General features: G+C 39.6%; 1 protein-coding gene across 14 annotated transcripts in view; it reads left to right on the forward strand.

The window, feature by feature from the left end:
* Positions 1 to 18032, forward strand: part of LOC108702811 (phosphatidylinositol glycan anchor biosynthesis class U protein) — a 149474-nt gene that overhangs the window by 2293 nt on the left and 129149 nt on the right. For 4 of the 14 annotated variants that reach the window (XR_005960840.1, XR_005960839.1, XR_005960841.1 and 1 more), the window contains exon 1: positions 15937 to 17284. Coding sequence is in view for 1 of the 14 variants with exons in the window: in XM_041561063.1 (XP_041416997.1) it covers positions 6309 to 6373; positions 6670 to 6729; positions 10190 to 10252; positions 10989 to 11098; positions 12983 to 13083; positions 13585 to 13682; positions 15181 to 15335; positions 15516 to 15672 (809 nt within the window). In the remaining 13 variants the exon portion in view is untranslated. The other 10 variants (XR_005960844.1, XR_005960842.1, XR_005960848.1 and 7 more) reach the window with 7 other exon arrangements.

Here is an 18032-nt window from a genome sequence, read left to right on the forward strand (position 1 = left end):
GACACAATTTTTTTTGGGTACCCTGCTTCCCCCCTACTTTACATAATATATAGCACACTGGGCACATGCGTAGGGCAATAAAACATCTCTATTTGCAGTTATTAAGGTTCCCTGTGCTTGTGTAGTTTTATGTATTTGCTGTAACGTATGCAAATTCCCCTTCTCTAGCGCAACTTTGCTTTGCCTGACGCATTTGCGCAAGCACAACTTCGCTACCTTTCGCGTCGCTGAGCGCAACTTTGCATTTTAGTGAATGTACCCCATAGACTTCATTCAAGTAATTCAAATGTTTAAGCATCTTTTTGTTTTTCTTTGTAATAATAAAACAGTAGCTTGTATTTGGTCCTAATTGAGATATAATGAATCCTTACTGGAAGCAAAACAATCCTGTTGGAGTTTAAATAATTTTTTTTTTTAGTAGACATAAGGTATGGATGTCCAAATGGCAGAAAGACCTGTTATCTGCAAAACCCTCGATCCTGACAATTCTGCATAACTGTTCCTATACCTGTAAATATGAAAACAAAATCTAACTTTGTAGGCATTCATTAATAATGTATAGTCCTGGTTTTACTTGAAGATAAAAAAAAAATAACAACTAGGAAATAAACGCTTCATACTAAAAACACTAGATCCTAGTGGATAATATTCCTGGTAAGCAACTAGGAAATAGACGCTTCATTTAGAAAACACTAGATCCTAGTGGATAATCGTATCCCTGTAAAACAAAGATGTATGTAAGCAACGAGGAAATAGACGCTTCATACTAAAAACACTAGATCCTAGTGGATAATCGTATCCCTGTAAAACAAAGATGTATGTAAGCAACTAGGAAATAGACGCTTCATTTAGAAAACACTAGATCCTAGTGGATAATATCCCTGTAAAACAAAGATGTATATAAGCAACTAGGAAATAGACGCTACATTTAGAAAACACTAGATCCTAGTGGATAATATTCCTGGTAAGCAAAGATGTATATAAGCAACTAGGAAATAGACGCTTCATTTAGAAAACACTAGATCCTAGTGGATAATATTCCTGGTAAGCAAAGATGTATATAAGCAACTAGGAAATAGACTCTTCATTTAGAAAACACTAGATCCTAGTAAATAATATTCCTGATAAGCAAAGATGTATTTAAGGAAATAGACGCTTCATTTAGAAAACACTAGATCCTAGTGGATAATATTCCTGGTAAGCAAAGATGTATATAAGCAACTAGGAAATAGACGCTTCATTTAGAAAACACTAGATCCTAGTGGATAATATCCCTGGTAAGCAAAGATGTATATAAGCAACTAGGAAATAGACTCTTCATTTAGAAAACACTAGATCCTAGTAAATAATATTCCTGATAAGCAAAGATGTATTTAAGGAAATAGGAAATAGACGCTTCATTTAGAAAACACTAGATCCTAGTGGATAATATTCCTGGTATGCAAAGATGTATATAAGCAACTAGGAAATAGACGCTTCATTTAGAAAACACTAGATCCTAATGGATAATATCCCTGCTAAGCAAAGATGTATATAAGCAACTAGGAAATAGACGCTTCATACTAAAAATACTAGATCCTAGTGGATAATATTCCTGGTAAGCAAAGATGTATATAAGCAACTAGGAAATAGACGCTTCATTTAGAAAACACTAGATCCTAGTGGATAATCGTATCCCTGCTGCTAAGCAAAGATGTATATAAGCAACTAGGAAATAGACGCTTCATTTAGAAAACACTAGATCCTAGTGGATAATCGTATCCCTGCTGCTAAGCAAAGATGTATGTAAGCAACATACAAAATACACTTGATTCTAGTGTCTTATAATATACCAGTAGAGCGGAGCAGAGAACCCACTAAGAGCATATCATATTGTGTTTCCCACTAGGAAATAGACTCTCTGTGTAAAATACACTAAATCCTAGTTGCTGACATTATCCTATAAGAACCATGATATACTATATAGAGTGAAAGGGAGAGTATACCTTTAAAATAAATTAGCTAAATCATACCCACAAGTCCTTCCAAACACTAAAAATAAGTGGGATGTATTTTACATGCACTATATTGTCTAGTTTCTATTCATTTTCCAACTAGAAAATTGTTCCATTAGCAACTTGGAACTAGCTATGTCTGACTGGATTGTCTAGTTTCTATAACTGTACCTTTGCCCACTAGGATTTAGCACAACTATAGTGAAAGATCTATTTCCTAATCTGTAAAGTAGCTTTGTACCATTAGCAACTTGGAAATTGCTATGTCTGACTGAATTGTCTAGTTTCTATTACTGTACCTTTTCCCACTAGGATTTAGCCCAGCCACACTGAAAGATCTATTTCCTAATCTGTAAAGATCCTCTGTACCATTAGCAACTTGGATCTAGACGCTGTTGTAAGCTCATTTTAAAAATCTTGGCTGTCAATCAAATATTGTCTGCCCCTCCTCTATGCCAATGGCATAGAGGCGGGGCAGACAATTACTTTCACTTTCCATTCAGCACTTCCTAGATGCCACAGCTCTCCACACATTCCCCCGTTCTCTTTACTGGTTAATTGTGTAGCCAGGGCATGGAAATGGACATCGGGTCCTCCATTCTGGTGCACAAACAAGATTCTGAGATGATGCAAGGCTTTCCTTAGTAACTGTCCACAAAATGGCTCCTGCCTGCTTGCTATAATTATGAATTCCCAGACTGAAGGAAACAAGATTCAAATAATTTATATAGTGTAATTAAAGTTCATTTTGCTTGACTAATGTGATAAAATAGAATTTTAAATAATTTTTTTGGGTGACAGGTCCCCTTTAAGTGCTATGTGGTAAGAGACACAGTGGGAAGCTTACAGTCTAAGTGGGTGGGTAGCTAACTTACAGGCACAAATTGGAGATAAAAAAGTGCACAAGGTAAAGGCATTGTCCAGTAGGTATAGGACTAGGCTAATGTTCTAGTGCTCCAAAAGGTAGACTCTTAGGGGCTGATTCACTAACTTCGAGTGAAGGATTCGAAGTAAAAAAACTTCGAATTTCGAAGTGTTTTTTGGGCTACTTCGACCATCAAATTGGCTACTACGACCTTCGACTACGACTTTGAATCGAAGGAATCGAACTAAAAATTGTTCGACTATTCGACCATTCAATAGTCGAAGTACTGTCTCGTTAAGAAAAAGCTTCGACCCCCTAGTTCGCCATCTAAAAGCTACCGAACTCAATGTTAGCCTATGGGGAAGGTCCCCATAGGCTTTCCTAAGTTTTTTTGATCGAAGGATATTCCTTCGATCATTGGATTTAAATCCTTCGAATCGTTCGGTTTGAAGGATTTAATCGTTCGACCCAAGGAATAATCCTTCGATTGTTCGATCGCACTATTTGCGCTAAAATCCTTCGACTTCGATATTCGAAGTCGAAGGATTTTAATTCCCAGTCGAATATCGAGGGTTAATTAACCCTCGATATTCGACCCTTTGTGAATCGGCCCCTTAGTTTTTTTTCTTGAAGAAATTGAGAGAGAACTCCTTACTGAGCAATTCAGGGATGGAATTATCTTTCTGCCAGGTGGCAACTCAATGTGTCACAAAACAAATAACTCTCCACTAAACAGTCTTCCTGACTCCCATCTCTCTCCCCTCCAATCAATCTTAAACTCCACTATTCAGAGGTAAGGAGCAGCGAGGTAGAAAGGTTTGAGGCGAGAGGTGGATGGTGTGAAAAGAAGCTGGCTCTGAGAGGAACAGAGGAGTGAAGGGTTTTGAATGTTAGCAGAAGGGTTTTTATATGCAGCCATACTAAGGATTTTAGTTGGGTTTGAGCAGGTTACCTTTTAAGAAAGAACAGAAGGATCCTGATAGTGGAGCAAAGTATGTCCTGGAAATAAGAGTAGGTGGGATGTTTGAGAGGGAATTTTTCTTTCTTAAAATCAACGTCATATAAATACAGAAACACAAAACCAATTTTAACATTTAGGGGCAGATTTATCGAAATGTGCAGTTAGAACTCACCACAGAAAAACAAACCCACTTTTTATTAATCCCTATGGGATTTTTAAAAGCATATTTATCAAATGATGAACTCAACATTGATAAATACGATTCTAAAAATCCCACAGGAATGAATAGAAAGTGGGTTAGTTTTTCTGTGGTGAGTTCTAATCCCACACTTTGATAAATCTGCCCCTTAGATTTCCCTTTGAGGTTTTTACTTCCTCTGCCTTAATAAAGAGGATTTCCCTTATCACAGCATTGGCAGCATATTCAATGGAATCTACATCTTGTCATGTCGATTTCTAACAACTTAAATGCCACAAATAATGATAACTGATTACCCCCCGCACTCCCTCCTCATAGAAACATTACTCCGTTTCCTACTGACTTGCTCATAAAAAAACTTTTGTTATTGGACAGTCAAGTGTTTTTGATTGGGAAGTGTTGCCTGCACTAAAATTAGGGTTAGGTATATAGGATATTTATCATGTGTGGGGGTAGAGAAAACTGAGAGGAGTGTTGAATGTACCAGGGTTAAGGGCATTTATCATTATGAAGAACATGGCTTTCATTATCCTAATAATTACAGTAGCTGAGTAGTAGTTATGCAGAATTATCGGGACCTGGGGTTTTCCGGATAACTGAGCTTTCCGTAATTTGGATCTTCCTGCCTTAAATCTACTAGAAATTCAGTTAAACATTAAATACACCCAATAGGCTGGTTTTGCTTCCAATAAGGATTAATTATATCTTAGTTTGGATCAAGTACAAGGTACTGTTTTATTATTACAGGGAAAAAGGAAATCATTTTAAAAAATTTGGATTATTTGGATAAAATGGCATCTATGGGAGACATCCATTCCGTAATTCGGAGCTTTCTGGATATCGGGTTTCCGGATAAGGGTTCCTATACCTGTAATACATATGTTATAATTTTTCTAATGTCCTTATAATACACAAAAGCCAGAAATATATTGTAATTATATCCTTATAAACGGTGAGTTCTGATGTTATTAGTTATAAACGGTGAGTTCTGATGTCATTTATTTCGCATGATACGGCAAAGGATTCGCTGGCACACGGGTAATGCTGGCATGGTGATACCCTTGCTTTAAATTTATTTAATGCAGCATTAAATAAATAAATTTAAAGCACAGGTATCACCCTGCCAGCATTACCAGTCTGCCAGTGAATCCTTTGCCGTATACATTGTATAGGTGGCCGATACCTATCTCATCGTGCACCGGGGGGCTTCGCATTTGGAGGACCATGGTGTGCGTTTGTATTGAACTTTTCCATTTCTTTCACATGACTCACTGAAACTTGTGTATTATAATAAATAAAGTATCCCCAGTTGCAAAATATAAGGATATTAGAAGTTACCTTGGAGTTCCCTGACCTTCGGCGTCGTGTTTTTATATGGTCATGAAACTCCTCGGTAACTTATAATATCCTTATATTTTTAGGGATGCACCGAATCCACTAATTTGGATTCGGCCGAACCCCCGAATCTTTCATGAAAGATTCGGCCGAATCCTAACTTGCATATGCAAATTAGGGGTGGGAAGGGAAAAACATTTTTTACTTCCTTGTTTTGGGGCAAAAAATCGCACAATTTCCGCCCGCCCCTAATTTGCATATGCAAATTTGGTTCGGCCAGGCAGAAGAATCCTGGCCGAATCCTGGATTCGGTGCATCCCTATATATTTTACAAGAGGGGGTACTTTATTTGCTATATAATTTACAATAGGAGGTATGTTATCCCTTATAATACATGAGTGATGCACCGAATCATCTGTATAACTCAGCTTTGTGCCTTTTTATGGTCACATAATGACTCAATGACTTATAATATCCTTATAATTTACAGTAGGGGTACATTATCCCTTATAATACATGACTGATACTCAGAGTTACCTGTATAAATCAGCATGCAGCCTTGTGCCTTTATATGGCCACAGAACCAGTGACTTTTAATATCCATAACATCTTCAGGTTTTTTCTCATTTTTAATACAAATTACAGTTTCCTGTACCTTTATACCTGTGTCACACAGCCTGTAGCCTTGTGCTTTTATTGTCACTAAACTGGTAATTGTCTTCTAAACTATGTGTTAGGTAGGGGTTCCCTTAACAATTGTTGAACCTCAAAACTGGTACCAGGCCATAAATCTGAAAGAACGTGCATTACATCAGAGGTTTTTCCCTCTAGTATTGCTGCTGAGGATGGCTGACATGCTTTCTCATACCACAGAAGACATTGCTGTCATTAGCACTGTTATATACTTTTCCTTTTTACAAGCAAAACTGGAGTAACTTTGGCTGTCTCTTGCAGTGGTGGAAGGGATGGCCTTGTTGGAACTTGGAGTGTCCCCTTACTCAGGAGATGTCTTTCATGAGGTAAGTGTCTAACTGTTCATTGAACACCCATATATAGATTTTTTTCATGCTTACACTATCCATGGTATATTACTTTTTAGAGCTGAAATTCAAATGTTGTAATGGCACAATCAATAATTAAATTATGTGAAACAGCTCTAGCAGTTAAGTGTTATCTAGGTTGGTGTATTTTTTTTCTATTTGCAATTCAATAAAGTGACTACTGTGCCCAAAACAATTGTAAGATTTTATAGATATGTATTATAAGTGTAGGTCACATAGTGCATTGCATTTTTACAATTTTTTTCTTTTTTCAGATGCCGCTCATTGTATATCTTTTCCATTTCCTTGTAGACTATGCAGAGATAGTATTCATGGTAAGTGAATAACCTTAGCTTTGTCTCTCAGTGCTGCACAGGCACACGGGGAAAAAAACTCACCCACTTACCTATTCTTGCTTCTCCACTCCAAGGCATTTTTATGTTTTTTAAAGGTGTCTTATTCACAGAAGGTTCAAACAGCCTTCTAGTTGGCCTGTTTTTGGAAAGTGTCTAGCAGTGGTACCTGTAGAGGTATTGATTCAGGTTCTGATCTGGCTTCTTTTTTTTTTTGGCCCCTAATATGGTATACACCTCTGTGGGTTTCCCCTTTCTCTCATTCATTCATGTAGGGCATCCCTTTTAGCCCTATACTGCCAGAATGTAGGAGCTAATTTTCAGGGAACAGCAGTACTTTGTGCTTTTTTCTAGATACCCCCAACCACAGGTGTAGGAGAAGCTCTTGCTTCTAACTAGGGATGCACTGAATCCATGATTCGGTTCGGAATTCGGCCAGGATTCAGCCTTTTTCAGCAGGATTTGGCCGAATCCTTCTGCCCGGCCGAACCAAATCCTAATTTGCATATGCAAATTAGGAGTGGGGAGGGAAATCAAGTGACTTTTTGTCACAAAACAAGGAAGTAAAAAATGTTTTCTCCTTAGTCTGCTTGGGGGACACAGGAACAATGGGGTACAGCTCGCACCACTAGGAGGCAGGACACAACAAAAAACAAACTAATCCCTCCTCCTGCTATACCCCAGCTCCCAGGTGGAGCCAGGCCAGTTTCGTTGTGTCCTCAGGAGGTTAGGACATAGATCTCCTATCAGGAGTTAGATTTTATTTTTTATTTTTCTATTACATTTATTTTTACTTTTTCCGTAGCCAACATCCTGGCCTTCCTGCAAGAGGGGCTATCCATAGGGCTATCCTTGGGATCCCTAAAATCCCAGATCTCGGCTCTGTCTATATTGTTCCAGAGACGATTAGCCTTACATTCTGATGTCAGAACCTACTTACAGGGGTTGGCCCATGTTCGGCCTCCCGTCTGGTCTCCTGTACCGACTTGGGATCTCTCTCTAGTACTACGATCTCTACAACGATCTCCCTTCAAACCTTTGTCTTCCATTCCTATTCAATGGCTCACATAGCATCGGCTCGCAGGATATCGGAGATGTCTGCTCTTTCCTGCAGATCTCCTTTCTTCACCTTTCACCAGGATAGGGTTGTTCTCCGCACTATACCTTCCTCCTTCCATTTGAACCAAGAGATCACCATTCCAACCTTCTGTCCCTCTCCTTCCAATCCTAAGGAGGTGGCCCTTCATTCACTCGATCCCTCTCAATTACAGGTATGGGACCTGTTATCCAGAATGCTCTGGACCTGGGGTTTTCCGGATAATGGATCTTTCCGTAATTTGGGTCTTCATGCCTTAAGTCTACTAGAAATTAATTTAAACATTAAATAAACCCAATAGGCTGGTTTTGCCTCCAATAAGGCTTAATTATATCTTAGTTTGGGTCAAGTACAAGCTACTGTTTTATTATTACAGAGAAAAAGGAAATCATTTTTAAAAATTTGGATTATTTGGATAAAATGGAGTCTATGGGAGATGGCCATTCCGTAATTCGGAGATTTCTGGATATCGTGTTTCCGGATAAGGGATCCTATACCTGTACTACCTGCACCGCGCCGAAGACGTCCGTAAGTCAGACTCTCTGTTCATCATTCCCTTGGGGCCCCTTCAGGGCTCCCCTGCCACTTAGGCAACCATCTCCCGTTGGATCAAGCAGGCCATTCACAGCTCAGGGACTAAGCCCCCCAGCTAGACTCAAGACTCATTCCACCAGAGGAATGAGTACGTCCTGGGCTTTTTGGAATCAGTCCTCAGCTGAAATGTTGTGCAAGGCTGCCACTTGGACTTCCATCCATACTTTTGGGAAATTCTACCATTTTGATACTTTTGCAGGATCTGACACCCGCTATGGCAGGAAGGTACTTCAAGCCGTGGTGGCTAGTTACACATAGGCCTCTACCTCCCACATGTTTCTTTTGGGACAGCTTTGGTATGTCCCCATTGTTCCTGTGTCCCCCAAGCAGACTAAGGAGAAAAGGAGATTTTGTGTACTCACCGTTAAATCTCTTTCTCTCCAATCGCTTGGGGGACACAGGACTTCCCTCCCTGGTCGAGGCCTTCAGACATGGTTGATAATTGCAACCTACTTTTCATTGTATATAGTTATTAAGGCTTCAAGTTTTTTGGTAACCTCCTGTTCTGTGCTTTGGTACGAACTGGCCTGGCTCCGCCTGGGAGCTGGGGTATAGTAGGAGGAGGAGGGATTAGTTTGTTTTTTGTTGTGTCCTGCCTCCTAGTGGTGCAAGCTATACCCCATTGTTCCTGTGTCCCCCAAGCGACTGGAGAGAAAGAGATTTAACGGTGAGTACACAAAATCTCCTTTTCCCATTCCCACCCATAATTTGTATATGCAAATTCGGATTCAGGTTTAGTATTCGGCCAAATCTTTTGCAAAGGATTCTGGGTTCGACCAATCCAAAATAGTGGATTCGGTGCATCCATACTTCTTACTGCCCTGGAACACATACTTGATGTCATAATAAATCTTTGTGATGTCTGCTATATTGCTTATTTTATCTATAATGTTATCAATTTAGTCTTATTTCTCAAAACAAAGAATACCAGCACATTAAAAGGAATTGATATATCTTAAAAAGGCAGATGGTAAGGGAAAGCAGAAGCCTATGTTGTTAGAAGTAGAGCAAAATAGCGTACCTGAACACCCAAATCACCAAAGTTGCTGACCCACTTAATTACATATTCAGTTTTCTTTCTCCTACCCATGGGCGTAACTTCAGAGGAAGCAGACCTTGTGGCTGCAGGGGGGGGGGCAGGAGGTATAGGAGCCCCATGAGGCCCTGATTCATATATAATTTCAATAAATATTGGTAAAACAGGTCAACCGCTAGACATTTTGGGGGCCAGAAAACAATTTGCTGTGGGGCCCCATAATATCTAGTTACACCACTGCTCCTGCATGTCAATAAATGCATTTTCTAAGGCTACCTTATTATCTACAGAATTTTAGGAGGGAGTTCCTTTCTTTTCTGCAGTACCATTCCTCTGCAGCAAAAGGTGCTTTTGTTATTTATGTAGTTTCTACTGCCTGGCAATGTGCACAGGGGCTTCCTCTTCTTTTTTTTGGCAGTGCTGTTTTTTTCCTGGGTGGGTCGGTATTGGTGGATTTAATGTACTGTAAGTGGATTCAGCGATTGTACTGCCCCACTCTCACTCTATTCAAGCTTGCACTCTTCAGACATATTGGTTCTGCAGTTTTGTTATTGTTTATTGTGCCTTATTGATTCAATACGTATTGCAGAACTCCATCTCCCTGTAGCTCTGATGATAGCAGAGCCAGAGGTTGTCTGTACTTGCTATTTTGCTTTTGTTGCCATGTGTTCTGATGCCCTGTGTATTTAGCAATAAATCTTATTCTCTTCCCCCAGATAATGGATGCCCTCACTGCTGTAACCCTGTACCTTGCTCTTCAGGAGTACAACAAATTAATGGTAAGATTACTTTTATATTCATGAAAAAGGATCACAAATGTCACTTACTAGAAGAATATTTTGGAGTTAGTTACTGTATACTCCAAATAACAAATGGAAGGTAACACTGTAAATGTCTTTGTTTAAGGCTTACTTGGCTCAGCTTTTACTATAAGCAGCAATCAATATCTGCTTCCTCCTAAACATGATTATCTCTCTCTTGGAAATGTTAAGCAATCTAGTCTCTGCTTTAGAGGAGGAAGTTAAAAAAACATCAGATGTTGTTGTAATTTGGAGAAATGCATGACTAAGGTAAATCAAATTATTAAAAGAAAAGTGATGGTTTCGTCTTTAAACAGACAGGAAGTAAGTGAGATGTTGGTAAATTGATTACTGGGGGAGGTTATGGCTGGCTTATGACACCATTAGCATTATTTTGCTGCCACAGATAGACATTAATCTCTAGATTTTGTTGCCTTTGTACAGAGTCAGAGTGTAATAAAGAAAACTCCTTCCTTATGCTGAAGACAAGGGGGCAATATCTCAACTGGTGTCGGCAAAGGAGACTTCCCCTGTGCCTTAAGCATTAAACCTTTATTATTGCTTTTCCTCTTTCATGCATCTGAAAAGTGTATAGCTATTAATAGATTTTAATATAAACCCAACTCCACAGGTATTCATTTCTGAAAACCTATTGCTTGTTCCTGTAAACCGACTGTAAGGGGATTAATGCCAATGTTCTGTTTTTCCTCTGCAGTTTAAGAAGCAAAAGCTTTTATTGGAGCTGAAAAAATATCCTCAGGAAGGACATGAACTCCTAAGGGTACCAACTGAGATGTACTATGTACCTTTGAAGGTGTCTCTTTTGTAAGTATTGCTTGGGGGAAGGAAACAGTATTTACTGGATGGTAATATTGTTTGCATTGTGGGTAGTTAATTGAACATTTATTGGTTAAAATATAAATAAATGCGGCAGCTGCACTCGGATGAGATGCTCGACCCACAGCTATCCTTTCTTTGTCATGCTGGATCTTCCCCTTAGGCAATTGGTGATTGTTAAACATCATATTCCATATATATATATACTGTATAAGTAATAGAGGATCCGCACTCTCATTTTCATTTCAAAGTGATAGCTTTTATTTCTCACATCACAATCCAATGTGATTGTGATGTGAGAAATAAAAGCTATCACTTTGAAATGAAAATGAGAGTGCGGGCACTCCAGAAAAAGTATATATATATATATATATATATATATATATATATATATATATATATATATATATATATATATATATATATATATATATATTATAAACCCATTTATCTGACTGTGCAAGACTGTTTTGAATTTGTTCATTTTATTGGGAGCAGCCATGATTCCTGGTAACCTTATTCAGAGTCTCTAATGTAACAATACCAACCAATAGCCAGCTTATCAGGAAAAATGGTGGCATACTTGCTTTCCTTTACAAAATGTTTGAACAAAGCTTTTCTCAGCCATGGCAATATGTTTTCCAAACTTATTACTGCTCAGTACACAGCCACTACCACATATCAAACAGGAGTAATGTAACTCTATTTATTGAGTAGGTACACCTTTCTTAAAGGAAAACTATACCCCCAAAATGAATACTTGAGCAGAAGTTTATATCAAATGAAGTGGCATATTAAAGAATCTTATCAAACTGGAATATAGATTTAAGCAAATATTGCCCTTTTACATCTCTTGCCTTGAACCGCCATTTAATGATGGACTCTGTGCTGCCTCAGAGATCACCTGACCAGAAATACTACAACTCTAACTGTAACAGGAAGAAGTGTGGAAGCAAAAGGCAGAACTCTGTCTGTTAATTGGCTCATATGACCTAACATGTATAGTTGTGTGTTTGTGTGCACCGTGAATCATACGATCCTAGGGGGCTGCCCTTATTTTTTAAAATGGCAGTTTTCTATTTAGGATTACCCAATGACGCATACTACTAAAAGAGTATATTATTATGAAAAGGTTTTACATATGAGCTGTTTTATGCAATATTATTTTATAGAGACCTAAATTGTTTGAGGGGTATAGTTTTCCTTTAACCCTTTCTACTGGATGTTATTGGACCTAGAATCTGTCTATATTTAATTCACAACACAGCAGCGGGGCTTTCTCACAATATATGCCTTCAGCAATGTCTACACATTGCATATACTTTGTGTGGCCACAAGAATCTGGGCTCCCTGTCAAATATCTCTTATCAAAACCATGGGCATGACTATGAACTTTGCTTCTATAACAACTACTGCTATTCTGGAAAGGCTTTCTATTACACGGTGAAGCATTATTGTTTTTGGATTGACCACAAAAACAAAACATCCCACAAGCGTTCAGTTGGGTTACACTCAGGGCTCTGTGCAGTAGTGATGTGTGGGCCAACCTTGCACCCCCCTTTCCGGGTCACGGGTGGGTATGGGTCAAGCTCTTCTGACTGCTCTCCCCGCCCACGACCTTACAAATGCCGACTTCTGGGTTGAACTTTTATAGACGCGCGGGCTCACCCCGCTCCTTTTGTGACATCATCGTCAGGGCGGGTCTATAGAAGGAAGTCGGGCTCTGGCGGGAACGGGTGGAGGGAGGGTAGGTACGAGTCGGGAAAAACCTGACCCGCACATCACTACTGTCTCGGCAAACCCATTCTTTATGGAGCTGTCATACAAACCTTTGCAATAGAAATTTCTCACTGGAACTCTTATTCTCCTCAGCTACTTGTTGAATCCATACACCGTTCTGTCTTGTGTGGCCAAATCCACGTGTATAATTAACAATGCCGTGATTGCTCTTTTCATCCTGGCAACTGTTAAAGGTGTGTACCTCTTTACTACTTCTGTATGCTTTGAGACATGCTATTCTTTGCCTGTGGTAATTCCTTAGGAGAAGGGCTTTTATCATGTAAAGTGGTAAAATACATCCGTGTTCAAGATTTAATCAAGATGAGTTCAGTCACTAAGGCTGTAATACTTTTTATTAAACGTCCATGGTTCTTAGACAATTGTAGGAAGGCAATATTCACATTTACAGTCAAATTTCTTCTTCTGATTAATGTATATGTAACCTGAGAGGGAGGCGGTAGCTGGAAAATGGGAGGTCACCTTTATAATGACTTTGTTACCACTATTTCAATAAACCTTTATTTTGCCCATATTGAACTGCGCAGTATATTGCCCCTTTGCTTTAAGTGATTTTCTTAAGTTTTTATTTACTGCCGTTTTGTTTGAGGCCACACTCCCCTGTGGTACAAGAAACAAGTTGGTCAATGGTTTCTTAAATGTCGGAACGCTAATATTTATCCTGTTTTGTTTTTCAGGTAGCCGGTTACTAAGTGCTGTGTTTCTGTCGCTGGCAACCTATCAGTCTCTGTATCCAGTCACCTTATTGCCACCAGCGCTGCTCTACTTGCTTCAGGTGCCTGGTCAAACTGATGTGTAGGCAACTGCTACTAATAAAGTGTACTAATGGCAATGACATATTTTGGGGTTCAGTCCCTCTTAGGCCTAAAGTGTACTAATGGCAGTGACATGTTTTAAGGGGCTGATTTATCATAAACTGAGTTGGTGTTTTTTCTCGATTTTCTGAAACCTCAAATACTTGGAATTTATTAAAGGAGAACCAAACCCTTTTATATTAAATACCCACCCCCCCTCAGCCTAGGTGTTACCCTCGGTAAATGCCCCTAACTCTTTACTCACCCCTCGTTGCAGATTCAGTGCATCGGAGTTCACGGGTGCCATCTTCTCTTCAGTAATCGTCAGGTTTTCTTCCATGACTTTCGGCGAACGCGCAGTTGTTAAAAAAACTTCAGACTGTGCATGCCCGATACAGCGCTTACTTCACAAATATTACAGAAGAGAAGAAGATGGCGCCCGTGAACTCCGACGCGCTGACTCTGCAACGAGGGATAAGTAAAGAGTTATGATCATTTACCGAGGGTAACACCTAGGTTGTGTGGGGGGTAGCAGGGAGGGGGGTCTATGTAGGGTAGGGGATTTTAATATTAAGGGTTTGGTTCTCCTTTAAAGGGGACCTGTCGCCCAAAAAAATTATTCAAAATCCTATTTTATCACATTAGTCAAGCAAAATGAACTTTAATTGCATTATATAAATTATTTGAATCTTGTTTCCTTCAGTCTGGGAATTCATAATTATAGCAAGCAGGCGGAAGCCATTTTGTGGTCACTGTTATTAAGGCAAGCCTTGTATCATCTCAGAATCTTGTTCATACACCAGAATGGGGGACCTGATGTCCAACCCCTATGCCCTGGCTACACAATTAAATGGTTAAGAGAACTGGGGGAATGTGGGGAGAGCAGTGACATCTAGGAAGTGCTGAATGGAAAGTGAATGTTATTGTCTGCCCGGTCTCTATGACTAAGGCATAGAGGAGGGGCAGACAATATTTGATTGACAGCTGAGATTTTTAAATAAGTTTACAACAGCTATGAACGCTTTAATAAAAAAATAGAAATTGGATTTCATGTTTGATTTGAAATGGACCTTTATTATACAGATTTTTGTGTCTGGGTGACAGGTCCAGTTTAAAGGAAAAAAACATAAGTTACCATAAAAAAACTCTGCAAGTAAAAGCTGGCAAAGCTGTATAGCAGTCAGTGGGAATGTTCTCTAACGACTTTATTTTTTAAATTTATTTTCCCAGTTTATTAAAACATTTGAGATTTTCACCCTCATTGAAAATTAATAGGACAATGAGATTCTCATATGTGCACGGGAATATATTGTCATGTTTTTTCTTAAATAACCTAGCATTCCAGAAAAAGTCACAAGTTTTGTCTCGTTTTTTTTTTTGTTCACAAAATCCTATTTTGATAAATCTGCTTAAGTCTCTAAATAATGTACTTTGACTTTGTGTAATTATGTTTTTCTAATGTTCTAATTCTTTTTACAGAAGGAATTTGTCCCAGTGAAGATGAAGAGTACAGGCTTCTGGCTGTTCAGCTGCCAGTATTGCTCTATCTACCTGGGTTCTTTGTGTGTGCTGGTCTGTCATTCTTTCTTCTTGCTGAACTCATGGGATTTTATACCTTCTATATATGGCTTTATGTGAGTCCTTCTGTAAAACTATTCTCAATATTCTTTATTTATATAGCTCTGACATATCATACATTGCTTTACAGTAACTAAAAGAAATAACTGTTTTATATGACCGTAGGGATAGGAAAGAAGTCATTGCAGAAATGATGTGATGATTTTAAGACGTCTTTTGATATATTCTGTTTTCAGACTCTCTGTACCAGATCTGACACCAAATATCGGCCTGTTTTGGTATTTCTTCGCAGAGATGTTTGAACACTTTAGTCTCTTCTTTGTGTGCATCTTTCAGATCAATGTTTTCTTCTACACCCTGCCTCTCACTATTAATACATTCAAGTGTTACTAAACCCTGAGTTTATTTTATTAATTATTTTTCTTCTCTTCCCCAGCTTTTTGATGCGTGTATGTACCAGCAGGTGCACTGAGCATTCAGCCTTCATACCATGATGATGAATGGTGGGAGAATGCAAGAATAACTATTATAAACAAACTCTCCGGCCCAGTGTGATAATGCTTGTGGAGCAGCCATACCTGCAGTAGGACTGGTGTCACTCACAGGTACTGAACCTTTCAGTGTTTCTTTATTGCAAGCCATTTTCTTACTCCCTCCCCCTCTCTAGTAAAATAGACACACCAATACCCGGAATAAAGATACACACAGCGACATGGAAGTTAATTAAATATGTAATCATTTATTTATTATTGATAATTAAAAAACTACGTTTTTTGATCCTGAGGAAGGCAAAAAACCTCTGAGAAACTAGAGGAAAAAATTCCTTCCTGACTCCTTAATGGCAATCGGATTTGCTCCCAGGATCAACGCGTCATATTTAATTGAGGGAAATAGGGTAAGGAAAACAGAAAGGAATATGGCAACATACACATGAGCACCTTTTAGGCAGCTAGGTCAACACTGCATTCTGTTCCATTCCATTGGAAACCACACAGCCTGCAGACCCGGCTTCTACAGTCTGAGGGATGGAGTGAAAAAGAATGCAGGGTCTACCGAGTGGCTTAAGGGGGCTTCTGTCTATGAAACCATATTTTATATGGAAAGGTTAGGCAAAGCTGGTGTAACTGATTTAAGGGGGGGAGGTCACCGATGGTGGTATTAGGGTGGAAGGAAAAAAAATAAAAAGCAATATGGCAGCATACACATGAGCATCATTAAGCTGCTTGGTGAATGCTGCATTCTATTCCATTCCATTAAACCCCAGGCAGCCCACAGACCCCGGCGTCTGCACACTGAGGGATGGAGTGAAAAGTAATGTAGTGTCTACCGATTGGCTTAATGGTGTTCCAGTTTATGATACCATATTTTATATGGAAAGGGAAGGCAACTCTGGTGTAACTATTATTGAAAGGGGGTGGTCACCACTGGTGGTATTATGGAGGAAGGATAAGATATAGAAAGCAACATGGTAGCATACACGTGAGCATCATTAAGCTGCTTGGTGAATGCTGCATTCTATTCCATTCCATTAAACCCCAGGCAGCCCACAGACCCCGGCGTCTGCACACTGAGGGATGGAGTGAAAAGGAATGCTGGGTCTACCGAGTGGCTTAAGTGCGCTCCTGATTATGATACCATATTTTAGTTTGAAGTGGGGGAGCACCGCTGGGGGAGCTATGGTGGTAAAAGGAGGGTCAACTCTGGTGGAGCTGTGGTGGAAGGAGGAGGGGCACCGCTGGTGGAGGTGGAAGAAGGAGGGGCACTGCTGGTTGAGCTGTGGTGCAAGTGGGGGCCGGTCCTACTGCAGAGGAAGGAAGGGAAATACAAATCAAGATCTCACGCTGGTGATTTTGGCATTGCAGGTTGATCCTGGAGCTCTACATTGCGGTGTAATCGAAGTTCCTAAAGGCTTCCGCAATCTCCTTTTCCATTGCCAAGGAACCCTCAGAGGGAGGAGTTAGAACTAGATGTTGATCTCCATCCTTGGAAAGTCTAACATCCTCAGGTATGAAGGGGGGCTGCATTCTTCTCTCTAGCAAAGCCATCCAGTCAATGCTCTGGTTAATAGACAATATAAAAACATTTATTATTAATTGTTACTTAGCATACTTACACTTTTATTTTATTTAAAATATGTTTGATTAGTCCACACGAGGAGATTCGGGGAGATTTTTTCGCCTGGCGACTAATCCCCTCGTCTTTTGAGCGACTATCTCCCCGAACTGCCAAAGCGGGTTTCCCCATAGGCTACAATAAAAAGTCGCCTGCGCTAATGCACACGCGGCGATTGCGTTTTCAATAGTCGCCCAAAGTTGCCTCAGTGCCGAATCTCCACGTGTGGCCTTACCCTTAGTTCTTTTTTGTAGCTACCAAAAGTTGACTGAAAGATGAACTTACTCGAAAGAAATAATGATGCATAACATCACATGCATCTTCTTCACTTGAGCCCAGCCGCTTCAATGGGTCCCGCTGTAAGAGCTACAAAGAAAGAGAATGACCTTAGAAACATTAGCAGATAAGCTATGTTGCAGCGCTGTGTGACAGTTAATGGCTATAAAGGCTAATACACAGACTGCATAAATTGAAAGGAAATGATTTAAGGGATGCAAGGATAGTGCTACCTGTTCATGAATTACTGGTTAGTTCACAGCTTCCGCCCTTAACTTACTGAGTAACTTACCCCTGATATTAAGTTGACAGCATCTCCTGCCAGGAACGTCGGGATGACTAAACCAGTAGATGGTCTCAGCATT

The sequence above is a fragment of the Xenopus laevis genome, chromosome 4S, assembly GCF_017654675.1.
Source record: "Xenopus laevis strain J_2021 chromosome 4S, Xenopus_laevis_v10.1, whole genome shotgun sequence".
Lineage (NCBI taxonomy): Eukaryota > Metazoa > Chordata > Amphibia > Anura > Pipidae > Xenopus > Xenopus laevis.